Source organism: Salvia hispanica, chromosome 3, assembly GCF_023119035.1.
Source record: "Salvia hispanica cultivar TCC Black 2014 chromosome 3, UniMelb_Shisp_WGS_1.0, whole genome shotgun sequence".
Lineage (NCBI taxonomy): Eukaryota > Viridiplantae > Streptophyta > Magnoliopsida > Lamiales > Lamiaceae > Salvia > Salvia hispanica.
The window spans coordinates 48,263,410-48,278,807 of NC_062967.1; the positions used below are offsets into that span (position 1 = coordinate 48,263,410).

Here is a 15,398-nt window from a genome sequence, read left to right on the forward strand (position 1 = left end):
CTCTATGGAAGAACATTTGTAAAAGTTACTTTTGTGCGGCAAACTGGCAATAGCAATTTTAAGGATTACCGACATGTTCCCACAGCGTGGAATGGGCTATTTCCGCACCTTACCAGGTGCATATGGTAGTTTTGATCCAAAGAACTTTGAGACTGCTGATCCTAGTGTGCATTATTGGATTGAAAAAGATCTTAGCAATGTCGGCTTGCATACTAAATTTGGAACGAAGTTGGAATTGAAGACGGTCGTGACATTTTGGCATTTGGAAAAAATCAGACAATATATATGATTGCTGACAATCCGACAATCCGACAAAAAATCCGACCCTGACCTTGACGGAATTCCACTACCAGATCCCTTCGTGCTGACGACTTCTGATGGGTGAACATCTATTTCTTGGGATACCTTTGCCTCATAAAAGTCCTCTATTAGTTTCTTCTTTTGTGTTGTAGACATTACTATGCCATTGGCAAAAATCTGTTACTTGCTTCACAAACTTACCACATAGATCATATATAGGCAAAATCATAGCATATAATAGAACATATCATACCAATGCCAAAAATGTGTCATACATGTTAAAGTACACAAATTCAAAAAATAACAATGATAATGGGTCATACTGAACAAGAAATTATATCATAACAAACGAATTAAAATTGACAACATTTCCCAAAAAAATGAAATGCAAAATAACGTCAAGTGACATAGAACATTGCTGCGATTAAATACACAACCAAACCATTGAGATATGTCGAACATTGTAATACAAAAATTTCACAACAGAAGAACCTGTGTTTTCTACAACGTCATCGGAGAATGATTGATTGTCTCCAAGCGAAGAAGGATCTACTACAGTTTCCATTTATAGAAAAATGGTGCAATAAATCTATGCCACAAAAAAAACAACTAAAATGAAAAATGATATGGGTTAACAGAATCAGAAAAAATTGCGAAAATGAATTTACATATTAAACAATGAAACCCGACTAAAGAAATTAATTAGGATATAAAAAACTGATATGAACCTAAATTACCGATAAAACAAATGGCGACGGAGTGTAGAATAATGTAAACAACACATGCGAATTGGACAAGAAAATGGTCGCATATAAAACAATAATAATGGCATATTTGTTGAAGAAGATGTAAAAACTGCAGGAGTTAAAAAAGATGTGAAAACTGCGATGTAATTACATCATTCATACAAAATGTTTCACCAATGTTTCAAATTAGTACAAAAAGTTTTAAGTTGTCATATATCATACAAAAACTTTAACTAATATTCCAATCTAATACATTCCGTCAATATAGTTTAACACCGTTAGTTTTTTATGCTAAATCAGCCTACAATATGAAAATATCCATTCAATAAAGAAAACCTACATTAAATATGATATGAAAACCTCCATGCGCTTATAGCAAAGAACTCGGGTGGAGATATATTCATGAACATGAAAAGCGGAAAGTGGAAACACCAATTGAACTTTCAAAATGAGGATATATCTTGCTATATTTGAACCCTATAGATTTATATCACGTAGCTTAGATTACAAAGGAGTATAAGACCGATCTTTGATTAGAATAATAGATGAGTTAAAAAATGTTTCTTTTATTCTTCTGTTACAAATCTCATCCACACCAGTGAACCATGGAGAAGAAACAGATCAAACGCCGACCACATTAATTTTCAATTTGTTAGTTTTTGAAGCATTATTATTTATGTAGAGAAATTGCATAAAGCGGTGCAAATAATTAGTGGAGGTAACAAATGTGTTGGTGGTCGTGGACGACATCGATGAGAGCTTTGAGTGTTTGGGTGGTTGAGAAAATTTGGAAACGGAGACGATTGCACATGCGGCGGAGCCCGGAGGCGCTGCCTCGTTACGCCTCCCTGCGATCATGGTTTTTGTTGTGAATTATGGAGTGCATAATTTGATATGTAAATAATAATTGACTATTGATGCAATGGTGGAATCTTCGAGCAAAAATGCGCAAGAGCATAATGGTGCAAGAATATTGTCATGTGTATACAGGGAAAGTTCAGTATGTAGGCTTTGATTTAATGTAGGTGGAGACGTGGAGTCATCTGAATAAACTGAAAATAGTCTTTGGGTGGTGTATAGTTGAAAGCTAAAACAATAATTCTAGATGGGGAATTCAAAAGAGAGATTTCTGAATTTGTGTATTTAACTCCATTTGTGTTCTCTGCGCGGATTTTAATGAATGGAGGTTTTCATATGGTAGGCTGATTTTGCTAAGAAAACTAACAGTGTTAAACTATATTGACGGAATTTATTAGTTTGGAACATTAGATAAAGTTTTTGTATGCTAGGGGAGTGATCCATTGCTAACTCATCTCTTAATTGCTAACTACAACTAATTTAAGACCATAAGATTTTAAAAATTTTGTGGTCTACAATTTGGCATGTGTAATTTCGTTTTTCATTTTCTAATATTAAAAAGATAATAGCAATTATCAAATTTAGGGTTTAGAAATACAATGTCAATACAGTGTATGAAATACATCAACACGAAGACATAATAATGTCAACCCAATTTTATATTTAGATTTTACAAGCATAATATTAACATATTATGTAAGGTGTATTGACATAAATCTGTTCGTCAAAAATATGAAAATTCAAAAAAAAAATTCAAATTTTTTTCAAATTTTGACGTCGGAACATATGCATGTAGTATATCGTTGGAATCCTTATAAAATTATCTTTAATTTGATATATGTTATATGAATTTAAAGTTTTGGGATTTCTTTTAAAACTTAGTTATAACTAACTTGACATTAATACCCCTATTGATTTTTATTGGAATTAATCCTATAGCCTTATTGACGTTTTTTGTTGATCGTATTGACATTTTGTGGTTGATGATCTAGGCCTTTAATTTGAATATCTAATGGCTATTATTGAGTTGTAGTTAGCAATTAAGCATTGAGTTAGCAATATAACACTCCCCTTGTATGCTATATGTCAACTTACAACTTTTTGTACTAATTTAAAATATTGGTGAAACATTTTGTACGTATGGTGTAATTATCCCAAAAAAAATAATGTCAATTAAATTAACTTCATATGGGTTTGTGATACTAGAAGAGAAGCAAATATTATAGGTATGCTGGTAATACTAGATAAATCCAAATACATGAATTAATTTTATGAGGAAAAACTATGTATGTTGATGGTTGGTGTGCATACTGTATTGATTATCAGACATATGCAAGACCAAATGCCAAATGATAAATGAAACCAATTGAAGAAGAGGAATTTTGTAACATGGCGATTGGCATAGAACTTGAAATGAGCAAACAATAAAAATCTTTTCAATAGTTATGTCAAGGAGTTGGACGAGAGAGAGACTATTGAGACAGTTACTCCATAATTATTAGTATGAGTCCATAATTATTGCTCTTACTATTATTATAAGGCGATAATGAATCGTGTAAAAATGAAACACAATTATCATAGTGAATGTTTAGAACATATAAAATTTTAATGTGAAACTGATGAATTATTATTGTGTGGCTATACGATTTTAACATATTGAAAATTATAAATTGTGAATGAATTATTTCTTATTTTAATGTTTTGTACTAGTAATTTATTGTATATTGTATATGTTGGTGAAGTATGATAAATCTTTTATAGTAGTAGATATACAAAATACTCTAATCAACATGTATGCATATGTTGTTTTAATTTTAGATTTATTTAATTTTATAATTTTAGCTGTTTAATACTAGTAGCTAATAAGTTCATGTATTGTTCAATAAGGGGTCTCCCAATGTATAATTTTTTCCCCATTTTTTAGTTTAAATTTACCTTCAAAAACAAAACTGACTTAAAAAATTGGAGCGAGTCACTTAATCACCAATGATGGTGCAGTTCCACCAACACATAATCAGCGATCTCCTGGAAGAGCCCAGCGGCGGCGTCGTCGTCGTCTCCGCCGGCCTCGGCCTCCCAAAACTCGTCTCCACACTCCTCACCCTCCATGATGCCTCCCAGGGCTCCGTCCTCATCCTCAACGCCTCTCCCTCACAGAAGGCTTCCATCGACGCCGATTCTCACTTCCCCTCAATCACCGCTGACCTCTCCCTCTCCCACCGCCTCTCCCTCTACACCTCCGGAGGCATCTTCTTCATCACCGCTCGGATTCTCATCGTCGATTTGCTCACTCGCCGTTTCCCCACTACCGCACTCGCCGGAATTCTCCTCCTCAATGCCCATTCACTTTCCGATACTTCAACGGAGGCTTTCATCGTTCGGATTCTGCGATCCTTGAATCGCTCACTCTACGTTAGAGCCTTCTCCGACTGCCCTCAGGCTATGGTTTCCGGCTTCGCCAAAGCTGAGCGCATCCTTAAGTGCCTTCATCTCCGCAAACTCCATCTCTGGCCTAGGTTTCAGGTAATAGGCTTCATATTTCTGCTAATGAATATGTTAATTGACGTGACAACACAGCAACTTGCTTTCATATTATTATCAACCTAAATTGTTGCTGGACTTTTTTCGTCAGCTAAGTTTTCTTATTGATAATGGTCTCTGTAATATAAATGAAAGGGTTATGCCTTTAAATAGGTCTCTCGTTGTTCATTTATGCGTGTAGCATATCCAAATGATGTTTCTATATCCACATGTTGTTTCTTCACATCAGCATAGAGTTATTTAGACCATTTTCATTATAATAATCACGTAGTAAATTAGGTGCAATTACTAAATCGTGATCTAGCATGTACAAAATGAAACTTCCTTCTAAATTCTATACACAGTTCAATGTTGCTCAGTGTTTCTAAAAATTATTGGGGGCGGATTTAGGTTTATGTTTCACAGCAATTGGAAAGGGACCCTCCAGAGGTTATAGACATTCGTGTCCCTATGTCGACTCACATGATTGGGATTCAAAAAGCAGTAATAGAAGTGATGGATGCTTGTTTAAAGGAGATGAGGAACACTAACAAGGTTGATGTGGAGGATTTGACTGTGGAGAACGGGTTGTTCAAGTCTTTTGATGAAATTGTGAGGAGGCAGTTGGATCCTATATGGCATACATTAGGAAAGAGAACAAAACAGCTAGTCTCAGATTTAAAGTCATTGCGGAAGTTGTTGGATTATCTCGCAAGGTACTTTGTGCTGATATCTATGTTCTACAGGATTTAATTACATTTTTTTTATAGAAAGATACTAGAATTAGTTATATTGTTTGAGGTAATCATTTCCGTGACCGTTAGTTGAGCTGCTGTGGAAGTCTGAGAATTTTTTTTATTCATGGCAGTGTCCTTTCAATTGTTGTTAAGATGACTGAGAGGTACTTAGATGGTGTTAATCTACAATCATGCATGTAAAAAATAATTCTTAAGAGATGACTGCCTCATTCCTCTGACAATTTTCTCATTCCTAAAAGCTGCACTAACAATGTAGTTGTGATAAACACATTTTGTGGAAGAGGAATTTGGGTCCTTACTCCTAGCAAGTCACTAAATCTTGAAATTAGTTTAGATTCGGGAGAAAGATGAAAAATAGATATATATTGGAAAGTATATGGGGTGACAGAGTTGAATAGGAAACAAGTTTTAGGTCGTATGCCGAGTTTCTGAATGCAAGGAAATCTGAGACAATATTTATCATCCATGAAGTATGTTTATCCCTACTTTGTTAATGACTTGAAGTTCAACTGGACTCAAGCTCAATTGTACCAAAGTTTAGTCTCCTAACCACTCCAAATGCATGGGTAAAACTTGTCATTTGTCCAGCCTCTTGAAATTGGAATTGATATTAGTCGTTTGAATAGTTGGAGTACTCTTAATAGTTAACTGCTCTTATGCTTGATGTAGAAGACAGCAGGTTTTCTTCCATCAATAAACCCTGGATATTGATATAACATTTGTTTTGTTTGTTTATGATCTACTTAGAGCATGCAAAACCGTTGAATAACTCCATATGCCTCTATATGTTTCTCTCCTGCTGAACGAGTTTGTGTTCATAACTATGATTAAAGTAAAACTAAAGTCCAGTTCTAGTAAATTTGTTCCTGAATGCTTATAGGCATGGCTTTCTGAGGTTTATGTCTCATTGCATTTGAATAGGTATGATGCAGTTACTTACCTGAAGTATCTGGATTCCCTTAGAGCCTCTGAGAGTTTTCGATCTGTTTGGATCTTTGCTGAGTCTAGTTACAAGATTTTTGAGTATGCAAAGAAGCGGGTTTATCATTTTGGTAGGTCCGGTAGTGGGAAACCGATTGGAATGGGTAAGGTTGCATCAACCAAGAAGAGAAAACTAGACGAAAGGAACAAGGATGAAGATGGTGATTTTTTTTGCTTCACGCAGTTGCTATTTATCGATTGAATTTCCTAATATTGTTGCTTGATTTTGTTTTCATCACATGGTGTATGATGTTTTTTATATTTGGATTAGATAAGGAAATATTCCGTTTCCTTGTCCTCCAAAACTATTAAGTATGGGCATTATTGGATAATGTTTAGCTGTCAATAAATAAAAAGTAAGGATTTGAACTGATTTGTGTTTATATACTTCACCTGAATGAGTTTACTATCCAACAGCTGCAACTACTGGTTTAGTGCTGGAGGAAATCTTGGAGGAACCACCAAAGTGGAAGGTGTTACAAGTGAGTGAGCGACTTCCATTTATCATGGAGATCCTTGATTTGCTTTTTTTTTGTTTATGAATAAATGATCTCAGAAATGTGTTTTTCCAGTCTTTGAGATTTCACTATTTTGCAAGGGAAATTATCTGAAGTTATTGGATCTGGTGATCAAAGGTTGACATGTTAATCAAACATTACATATTTTGAGCTGAATAGTGTTTTTCCATCAGAATGTGTTTCTTCACTAAGCCTCTAAGCTATATTTATAACCCCCTTGTCAGTTTCCATCAGAGTCCATTTTTGACGTCCTGAGCCCACCACATGACTCTTGGGACATTCCATTATTTGCATGGGAATATTCTAGGAATTTCTTGAAATTCTACATGTGTACATGCGGATGAAAAATAACAAAAGTTGCATGCTCTAGTTAGCAATTTGTGGGAAATAGTTTGTATGGAAAATGCAACAAAGTGCGGCATAAATTAATTAGGCTAATTTCTATTTTTTGTGGTATTGTGATCGGACTGAATTTTGAAAATTGGCTTCCTTCTCAGGATATTCTCATGGAAATACAAGAAGAGAGACAGAAGCAAGAAATTTCTGGACAAGAATCAGTAGTTGGGAATGAAGATGATGAAAATGGAAATATACTTGTGGCTTGCAAAGATGAGCATTCATGCATTCAGCTTCAAGATTGCATCACAAAAGGCAGGCATAAGGTTTTCAAACATTATTTGTATTCGGTGTCTAGTTTTCTTTTGCCTCTCCCTAATCATTTTTCCTGCTGGCAGTCCTTGACTTGATTGTTGATTGTGTCTATTGTCAAGTGTCTAAATAAATTACTGATGTTATTTTCCCCTAAAAAAGATACTCACTGATTTTATCTTCAGAATACTTTTGAGCTCATTTTCCAGCTTAACGGGTGCCATCTTGTAAATTTACTTTTTTCACTGCATGCGGTGGTCAAGAACATCATAAAGATTGTCCGCAGCTTTTTGGTTCAACTGACTCTAAAAACATGGCCTGAAATTGTATTCTTCCATAGGCTTCAATCTAAAAACTGTAAATTGGTGCATATAACTTTCAAGCCAAGAAATATGCTCATCGGATTTTACAAGGTTCTTCACAGTTCTAACTTAAGAAATAGAGAACTATGGGAGTTAGTTCTTCATTCATGAACCACTACCCCCCCCCCCCCCCCCACCACCACAAAACAAAATTGTCTGAACAAGTTCTGCTTATCGAAGAAAATTACGTAGTAGGCTAGTAGGCTGGCATAGTTTTCTGTGTTAAGTCATCTGCTTTAGCGAGTCGATTAGCCTGATTTGAGTCATTTGACAAGCCTTTGGAGAACTATATTATGTGTGTTACCATGTGTTGTTATTTTACTGTGCAGCATTTGATTACAATAACCATATTTTTTTGTTTGCTTCTTTTGAAGGTAATTCGAGAGGAATGGGAAAAATATTTGCTGAGTAAAGTGGAGCTACAAGCTTTACCAAAATTCAAAAAAAAGAAACCAAAAGCACCTAAAGGTATTGGACTTCTTGACGGAGTCATTCCCTCCGTTTCTGGACAGAAAGCTGACATAAGTAGCATAAACAAGCTAGAAAATGATGCACTGATGGCTGCAGCACATGAAATAAGTAAATTGGCAAAAGTGAATAGTGACATCAGAGATGGTGGAACCAATAAAGAACATGGGAAAAGTGAAGGAAAAAAGAAAAAACCTGTGTTTAGCGAACCTGACCCTGAATCTGATACTGGTGTTCAACCTAAGATTCCAACCCTAAAACATGATGAAGTGCAAAATCCTATTGCTGGTCATGTTCTTAAAAATGCATCTGAGAGTGAGTGTGTGGACAGAAGCATTCTACGAAAGCATGCTCAAGAACCAGAAAATGTCCTGCTATCATCAGTGTTTTTTCATGCCCTGGAGAATGATAAGAATATACTTGATATTTTGCAGCCCTCTATCATAATTCTTTACCACCCTGACATTGCTTTTGTTAGAGAAATTGAAGTCTACAAATCTGAGAATCCCTCGAAGAGGTTGAAAGTTTATTTTCTATTTTATGAAAATTCTACCGAAGTTCAGAAATTTGAGGCAAGTATACGTAGGGAAAATGGAGCATTTGAATCACTGATCAGACAAAAGTCTCTAATGATGGTATCTGTTAGTCAGGTTTGATATATGCACTCCTTAATTTCCTCCCTGATCCCTTAACAGTAAAATATCTTACTTGTGCTTCATTGTTTAATTCTGTTAAATGCTTTTATCTGCTGTGCCTTTCAGGATCCAAAGTTTCTATTCCCTACATTTGCAAACTGGGGATACTTTTGTTAATTGTTGCTAGGAAAATTTGCATGCACGTCATATACTAATTGTATATATAGAGTGCATTATCTTCTTAGCTAAGTCAGGTGCTTATATCATAGGCCTGAGTGTATATCAAACATTGAGAAGTTACCTTTGCTAGCTCACCTTAGGGGCCATTATGAATGATGGACTATAGCTTAGAATTATATATTAAAAAAATTCTTGAGTGATACTGAAAAGTGTTGTATTGCCTAGAAAGTTGATCTTAACACTATTACTTCCGAATGGTTGTAGCAGGAACTCAACTCTTGGCTTAATTTGTAGCTCCTTAATCCATTCCTTCCTAGTTCCTACACTCAGGAGTGGTTGGAGCAGATAGTTTGTGCATGCAACAAAAAGTAGTAGCTAAACAACAATTATAGCACACTAAGGTGTTTGGCCTATCTTCCAATAATCCCTGCATCGCACTTGTTGCTTAGAGTAGACTTACCTCTCTGTACCTTTTATAGGAACTTAGGGTTTCACCACCTTTCCCCATGAGACCCCGTTATCCTTCTGTTTACATATATGATCATTGAATTTCCCTATTACACTGACACAAGAGATTCTAGGGTTAATGCAACTTTGCTATAGCAAAAGAACCATAAGAAACCTATAATATTATAAGTATAGTATATATGTGTATAGACAACATAGTTGTCATATAGTTCAATGATTACAAAAATTAGTTTAATAATTACAAATGGATCTCTTAGCAAATGGAGATAGTTGTTGGGTTTTACATTAATTGATTGTTTCTTTGATAACAATTCAGGATGACCAATTTTTGGGGATAAATTCTTCCCTGGAGCCCCAGTCAGTCACTGCCCAAAACATGATTACCAGAAAAGCTGGTGGAAAGAAAGGAGTAGAAAAAGAAATGCAGGTAGGTGCATTTGTATTTTTTTCACTAAACCAATGTTGAAGTCCATAACTTTCTGCAATTTCTTCTAGATCATAGTGGACATGAGGGAATTTATGAGCAGCCTTCCAAATGTACTCCACCAGAAAGGCATGTGTATTATACCAGTGACTCTGGAAGTTGGAGATTACATTCTGTCCCCACTGATATGTGTTGAGCGTAAGAGTATTCAAGATCTCTTTATGAGTTTTTCATCAGGCCGTTTGTATCACCAGGTGGAAATGATGTCGCGCTACTATCGTATACCTGTCCTCCTGATCGAGTTCTCACAGGATAAAAGCTTTTCCTTTCAGGTTTTTAGTAATAAGATTGCTCTTATCATTTCGAGAGTGCTTAAACTTGTTTACCAAGTACAGTGGGTTTACATGTGCAGTCTGCAAATGAGATAAGTGATGATGTTACACCAACAAGCATTATATCCAAGTTGTCATTGCTCGTTCTCCATTTTCCTCGTCTGCGCATTGTTTGGTCGCGCAGCTTGCATGCCACTGCTGAAATTTTCTCTACTCTTAAAGCGAATCAAGATGAACCTGATGAGGCTAAGGCAATTAGAATTGGTGTCCCATCAGAAGATGGTATTATCGAGGATGATATCAGGTATGGTTCCTGTATTCTTGTTATCGCTGAGTTTCCTACTCTAAGCATCATTCTCGCTTAAATTTTTTTTGGAAGAAACAATGATCTCAAAAACTATTGATAAAATTGATAGTACGAGTTAGAAAATTTGAGATAGAATTGATACAATTGATAAAGGTTTGGATAGAGTTAATAAATTTGAAAAATAGGGATATAATTGATAAAAATCTAATATTATTATTTGGGATGTATTTATGATTATGGGGTATGATTTTGTTTGTCAGAGCTGAAAATTTTAATACGTCTGCGGTTGAGTTCCTTAGACGGCTTCCTGGGGTAACAGATTCCAATTATCGGTTGATAATGGATAAGTGTAAAAGCTTGGCAGAAGTTGCCCTACTTCCAACGGAGGAGCTAGCGGTGTTGATGGGAGGTCACAGAGCTGCCAAAACCTTGAGAGATTTTCTTGATGCCAAGTTTCCCACCTTGCTTTAGAGTTCCTTTGATTTTTACAGCTTCTTAGGTAATGCATTATTTCCCACATGTCTCAGCTTTCATATATATTTCATTCTTTCATAGTATTTTATTTAGAGGCTAACATTTAGATAATGTCTGTTGCTGGGTTACTGAAAAACAGTTACCTATCTACTTGATTGTATTACAACAAAATTCATATTGTATGCGCTTTTATCTCTGCATAAATGTAGCAAAATTTGTACTATTATTTCATTAAACCCTTTTTTATATATCTAGGAACTTAAGATTGTGTAGATTATATCTTTCTCTGTTTGTGAACAATCTAATAATCAAACCATTTTATATAACGTAATGATTCATGATCTTTGCCATATTAACCATGCTCTGTGATAGAACTATAAGATCTTGGAAAAATATGAGCATGCAACAACAATTGAAGTCGTAGTACTTAATAATTAAAAATATCACAACATTTAAGAATCGGTATTTGTCGTTTCCAACTCCCAAAAGAATGTGACAAACTGGAAAAGGAATGCATAATTACGCTACTTACGATAAGAATGTAAACACTAGTTACAAACTTACTATAATTTATAGTTTCAATTTTCTTAAACTTGATTGTTGATATTAGATGTATCTCCATTAATATGCATGCCAACAAAAGAGCGTAGATGTTGATAAATGGTGCCTATATTAAACAAAAAAACTACTAATTACTATAAATTCGCTATGAAAGTTCTTGTAATTTGCAAATCGGTTAACTGAATATGGTTTATGGTTCTTTGAAGTCTCACATTAGGCGTCGGATGTGCTGGACCAGAAATAGACTGCGTTTTTTGAAAGTGAGTACGAGTGATTTGTTTCTCTTTGTTTTGACTGAAGCTCTCTCTACCCAACTCTTCAATCTTATCTACCCTTTCACCACCATTTCCATCCTTGAATCCTTTAAATTGCATTATTCATGTTTACTTGGTCGTCTTCTATTAAACACATTTTTATCATTATCTTACTCACCAAATATTTATAGTACAATTTTTCTTTTTTAGTTTGAATTTTACGAGCACCGCTGCTAGGAAAGTTCCTCGTGAATCTTGTCACTCTTTGTGAGTATCAATGTGCTTGCTAATGCCATTTAGCAAGAGCACGTGACATGTGAATAATTTTGTAAATTTTATAGTATAATCGATGGATTAAAAAAATGGGAGTGTCATCAGAAATGGATCTGAAAAGGAAAGTAGAGATTGAGTGTTTATTCAAGATGGTAACAAATGGATGGCCATAATATTATGTGACCAACCACAATATGGAATATGGAGTAGCTTCCTCCTCCCTCTCCCTGATATGAGAATGAGGTAAGGTTTAAGAGCAGAGACACACGTAGACGCGGAAACCACTGTTGAGTTTTTCAAAGACAAATCGCTTTCTCTCCTTTTGCATTGGTTGGGGCTTATTAAGGGTGTTCTAGCTTTCCTAAACGTGTCTCCCTCTTTCAGCACTTGCCCACTACCTATTACAGTGCACTGCTCAATTATTGTTTCTCAACTTATTATAGTATCACCTTTTCTATACACCTTAACCTATTAAAAACTATCCCCATTATTGCAAATTATATTCTAATCTTTTCTATATGAACTTAAATTAGCCTTTTTGTTTCGTTATCTGAATTTGAAATTGAAATTGAAAGTTGTAACTCGAAACTAATCTGAGTTACTGATTAGTCTTTTTATGTTGACGACAAAATTGACGATATGAGAAAACAACCAAAACAATGATTCCAGAAGTCCCAATATTAGATTAATCTCTAACTTGCAATTCTAGAGTAAGAGAAAACATTGAATGAGTCTAATATGCTAGTATCGTATTATTGTCACGAATCTGTAACAAATTCTAAAGATTGAGGTTTAATTTGCGATTATCTAAAAACATTAAGGGGATTTATTATTTTTAAAAAAATTATGCGCAGTCAAGATGCGTTAAAATAATACTACTACTAGTATAATTTAAGAATTTATATTTATAATAGCAATAAAAATGTATAAATTTCATGCATTAAAACCGATAGAATTTGTTTTTCCTTAAAAAAAAATTGTGTTTAGACCAAATGTTCTAGTAGAGGCTGGGATGAGGGGGAACTGTACGGTGCACTGTACTTGCGTATCTATTTCAGTGGCTATGCTTCTAGAAGGGCACGTTAATAGTTGTACTAGTAGGAATAGATTTCTTTATTTTGTTCTTCGTATTTCCTCTACAAATAATTACTCACGGTAGGTGTAGTTGTAGTGCAATTACGTATATTAGTTTAGTACAACTAACATTTTATGTTCTATCTAAGTAACAGAATGAGGCTTTTCTTTTTGTAGTGACAACATAAAATAACCAAAATGAATGTTAATGTGATGAGCAAGTTGCCATAGCTAGGCTAGGTAGGGTGTATGTGAGAGGGTTGTGTTCCACTTGTTATACTCCTATTTAGCAATTTTGGATTTTTGGTGCCACTAATTAGGAAAAGGGATCCTAGTTTTATAATCTGATCAGGATTGAGATGGACTGCCCACAGCTTTGCACTTTCTCCTATATTACATAGACATAGAGCTGAGCTAGCAAGTACAATAAAAGTATGATTTGGCAACTTCATCCCCACTTAACTATTTCCACAATATATATCTACAATAGTTAAGCTGACCCAGCAATTCAACTATGATTTGGCAATCCCCTATGAATTCCAAACTTCATCCACTTAATATCATTTCCACCAATCCCATTATCAGCCATAAGCTACCAATCTACCATTCTTTGTTTAGATTTCATAACCGTTCTTTTCTAGAGTGACCTCCATAACATTTATAAGAAAATCACATTAATTAATTAAACTTTGCTGCCACAGGCTGGATATACAAACTAATGATGGAACTACTATTTAACAAGTATTTAGAAGAACAATTGGGGAATAAACTATCACTACAGAGGGACACAAAGTGGCCTAGAAGTATTACTTTTACATCAAATATCAATTCTCCTTAGATATATCATACATATACAAGCATGATTAGTGAATGCACTAATTATATGTCATTACAAAAAGGTGTTTATGTTTATGAACTGTTCTCCAATCAAGGGGCCACACTTTGGTTCACTTCCACTACCTTGATAAACAATTGCTACAAATTGAATTTCCAAGTGTCTTCTCCTCCCTACCTTAATTGAGCTATAAATATAGGTTCCTCGCCAAGGATTTTATCCACCCACATTAATAATTTATCAAACGAAAAAGAGTTACTTTTGCTTCAAAATTTGATAGGCATTAGATGCATGCAATGGGTTCATCACACCATTACTACTTTGTGTTTTCAGCTGTTTTGGTAGTAGCTGCTGCCTCCCTCTGTTTGGCTGATGATCCTTTTATTTGCACTAGAGCCACCTACTACGGAAGCCCCGAATGCTACGGAAATCCAAGTATCTATCTATCTATCTATCTATCTATCTATTCTTCGTCAACTTTTATTATACAAGTTTAAGTATTGTTTAATATGCTGAAATGAAAAATTTTGAAGGTGGAGCATGTGGATATGGAGAATATGGTAGAACAGTATACAATGGGCAAGTGAGTGGAGTCTCAAGGCTTTACCGGAATGGCACTGGCTGTGGTGCCTGCTACCAGGTAAATTCTCTCTCTCAAATTAAGATACTCCATTTAGTTTATAACGAAGCATATCTCAGTTGATAAGACGCTTACGCCTTGCTTCCAGGTTAGATGCAAAATTGCAGCACATTGCACCGACGAAGGAACGGAGGTGGTGGCGACGGATTACGGCGAGGGGCACTACACGGACTTCATATTGAGCACACGCGCCTATGCTAACCTGGCGAAGCCGAACATGGCCGCTGAGCTATTTGCGTACGGCGTGGTGGACGTGGAGTACCGACGGATCCCGTGCCGTTACTCCTCCAACCTGGTGATCAAAGTTCACGAGCGCAGCAGCTACCCTCACTACTTGGCCGTCGTACCTATCTACCAATCGGGCACCACGGATATCACTGCGCTTCAAATATGGCAGGAGGACTGCAAGGAATGGAGGGAAATGCGAAGGGTATACGGAGCGGTCTGGGACACGCAGAGCCCACCGTTGGGGGCTGCGATAAGCTTACGACTCCAGATTGTGGCCACTGCGAACGCAGAGGCGAAGTGGGTGCAGCTTTCGAGTGTGATCGCTGCCGATTGGAAGGCTGGCCTCACATACGACGCTGCCATTCAACTCAACTGATCCTACTGCAACCTCTCTATATAATACAGAATATATATTGATATTGTAACTACTACTTGGTGTTTACCTCTACTCTGCAATCTGTGTGTGTGAATATATATTTATATGTGCGTCGTATTTGAATAAGAAGGATATTTCTCTGTGCAAATTAAATAGAAAACACTCAAAAAGATAAGCA

General features: G+C 35.6%; 2 protein-coding genes across 4 annotated transcripts; both read left to right on the plus strand.

The window, feature by feature from the left end:
- Positions 1–3,880: 3,880 nt before the first annotated feature.
- On the plus strand, positions 3,881–11,205 carry LOC125215827 (DNA repair endonuclease UVH1). 3 transcript variants are annotated; one of them, XM_048117394.1, is made up of 11 exons: positions 3,881–4,427; positions 4,836–5,140; positions 6,104–6,324; positions 6,581–6,645; positions 7,179–7,343; positions 8,066–8,676; positions 8,746–8,809; positions 9,759–9,869; positions 9,938–10,198; positions 10,279–10,502; positions 10,766–11,205. In XM_048117394.1, exons 1-11 carry the CDS (start codon positions 3,891–3,893, stop codon positions 10,974–10,976), a joined length of 2,775 nt encoding a protein of 924 aa, XP_047973351.1. In that variant the 5' UTR covers positions 3,881–3,890; the 3' UTR covers positions 10,977–11,205. The 3 variants fall into 3 exon arrangements, with proteins under 3 accessions (XP_047973351.1, XP_047973350.1, XP_047973352.1); XM_048117393.1 differs by having other exon boundaries at positions 8,066–8,809; XM_048117395.1 differs by lacking the exon at positions 10,766–11,205 and having other exon boundaries at positions 8,066–8,809; positions 9,938–9,995; positions 10,121–10,198; positions 10,279–10,415.
- A 2,985-nt stretch (positions 11,206–14,190) lies between these two features.
- On the plus strand, positions 14,191–15,368 carry LOC125214463 (expansin-like B1). Its single transcript, XM_048115500.1, has 3 exons — positions 14,191–14,411; positions 14,510–14,616; positions 14,705–15,368. The coding sequence occupies exons 1-3, from the start codon at positions 14,264–14,266 to the stop codon at positions 15,218–15,220; spliced, it is 771 nt and encodes a 256-aa protein (XP_047971457.1). The 5' UTR covers positions 14,191–14,263; the 3' UTR covers positions 15,221–15,368.
- The last annotated feature ends 30 nt before the right edge of the window (positions 15,369–15,398 follow it).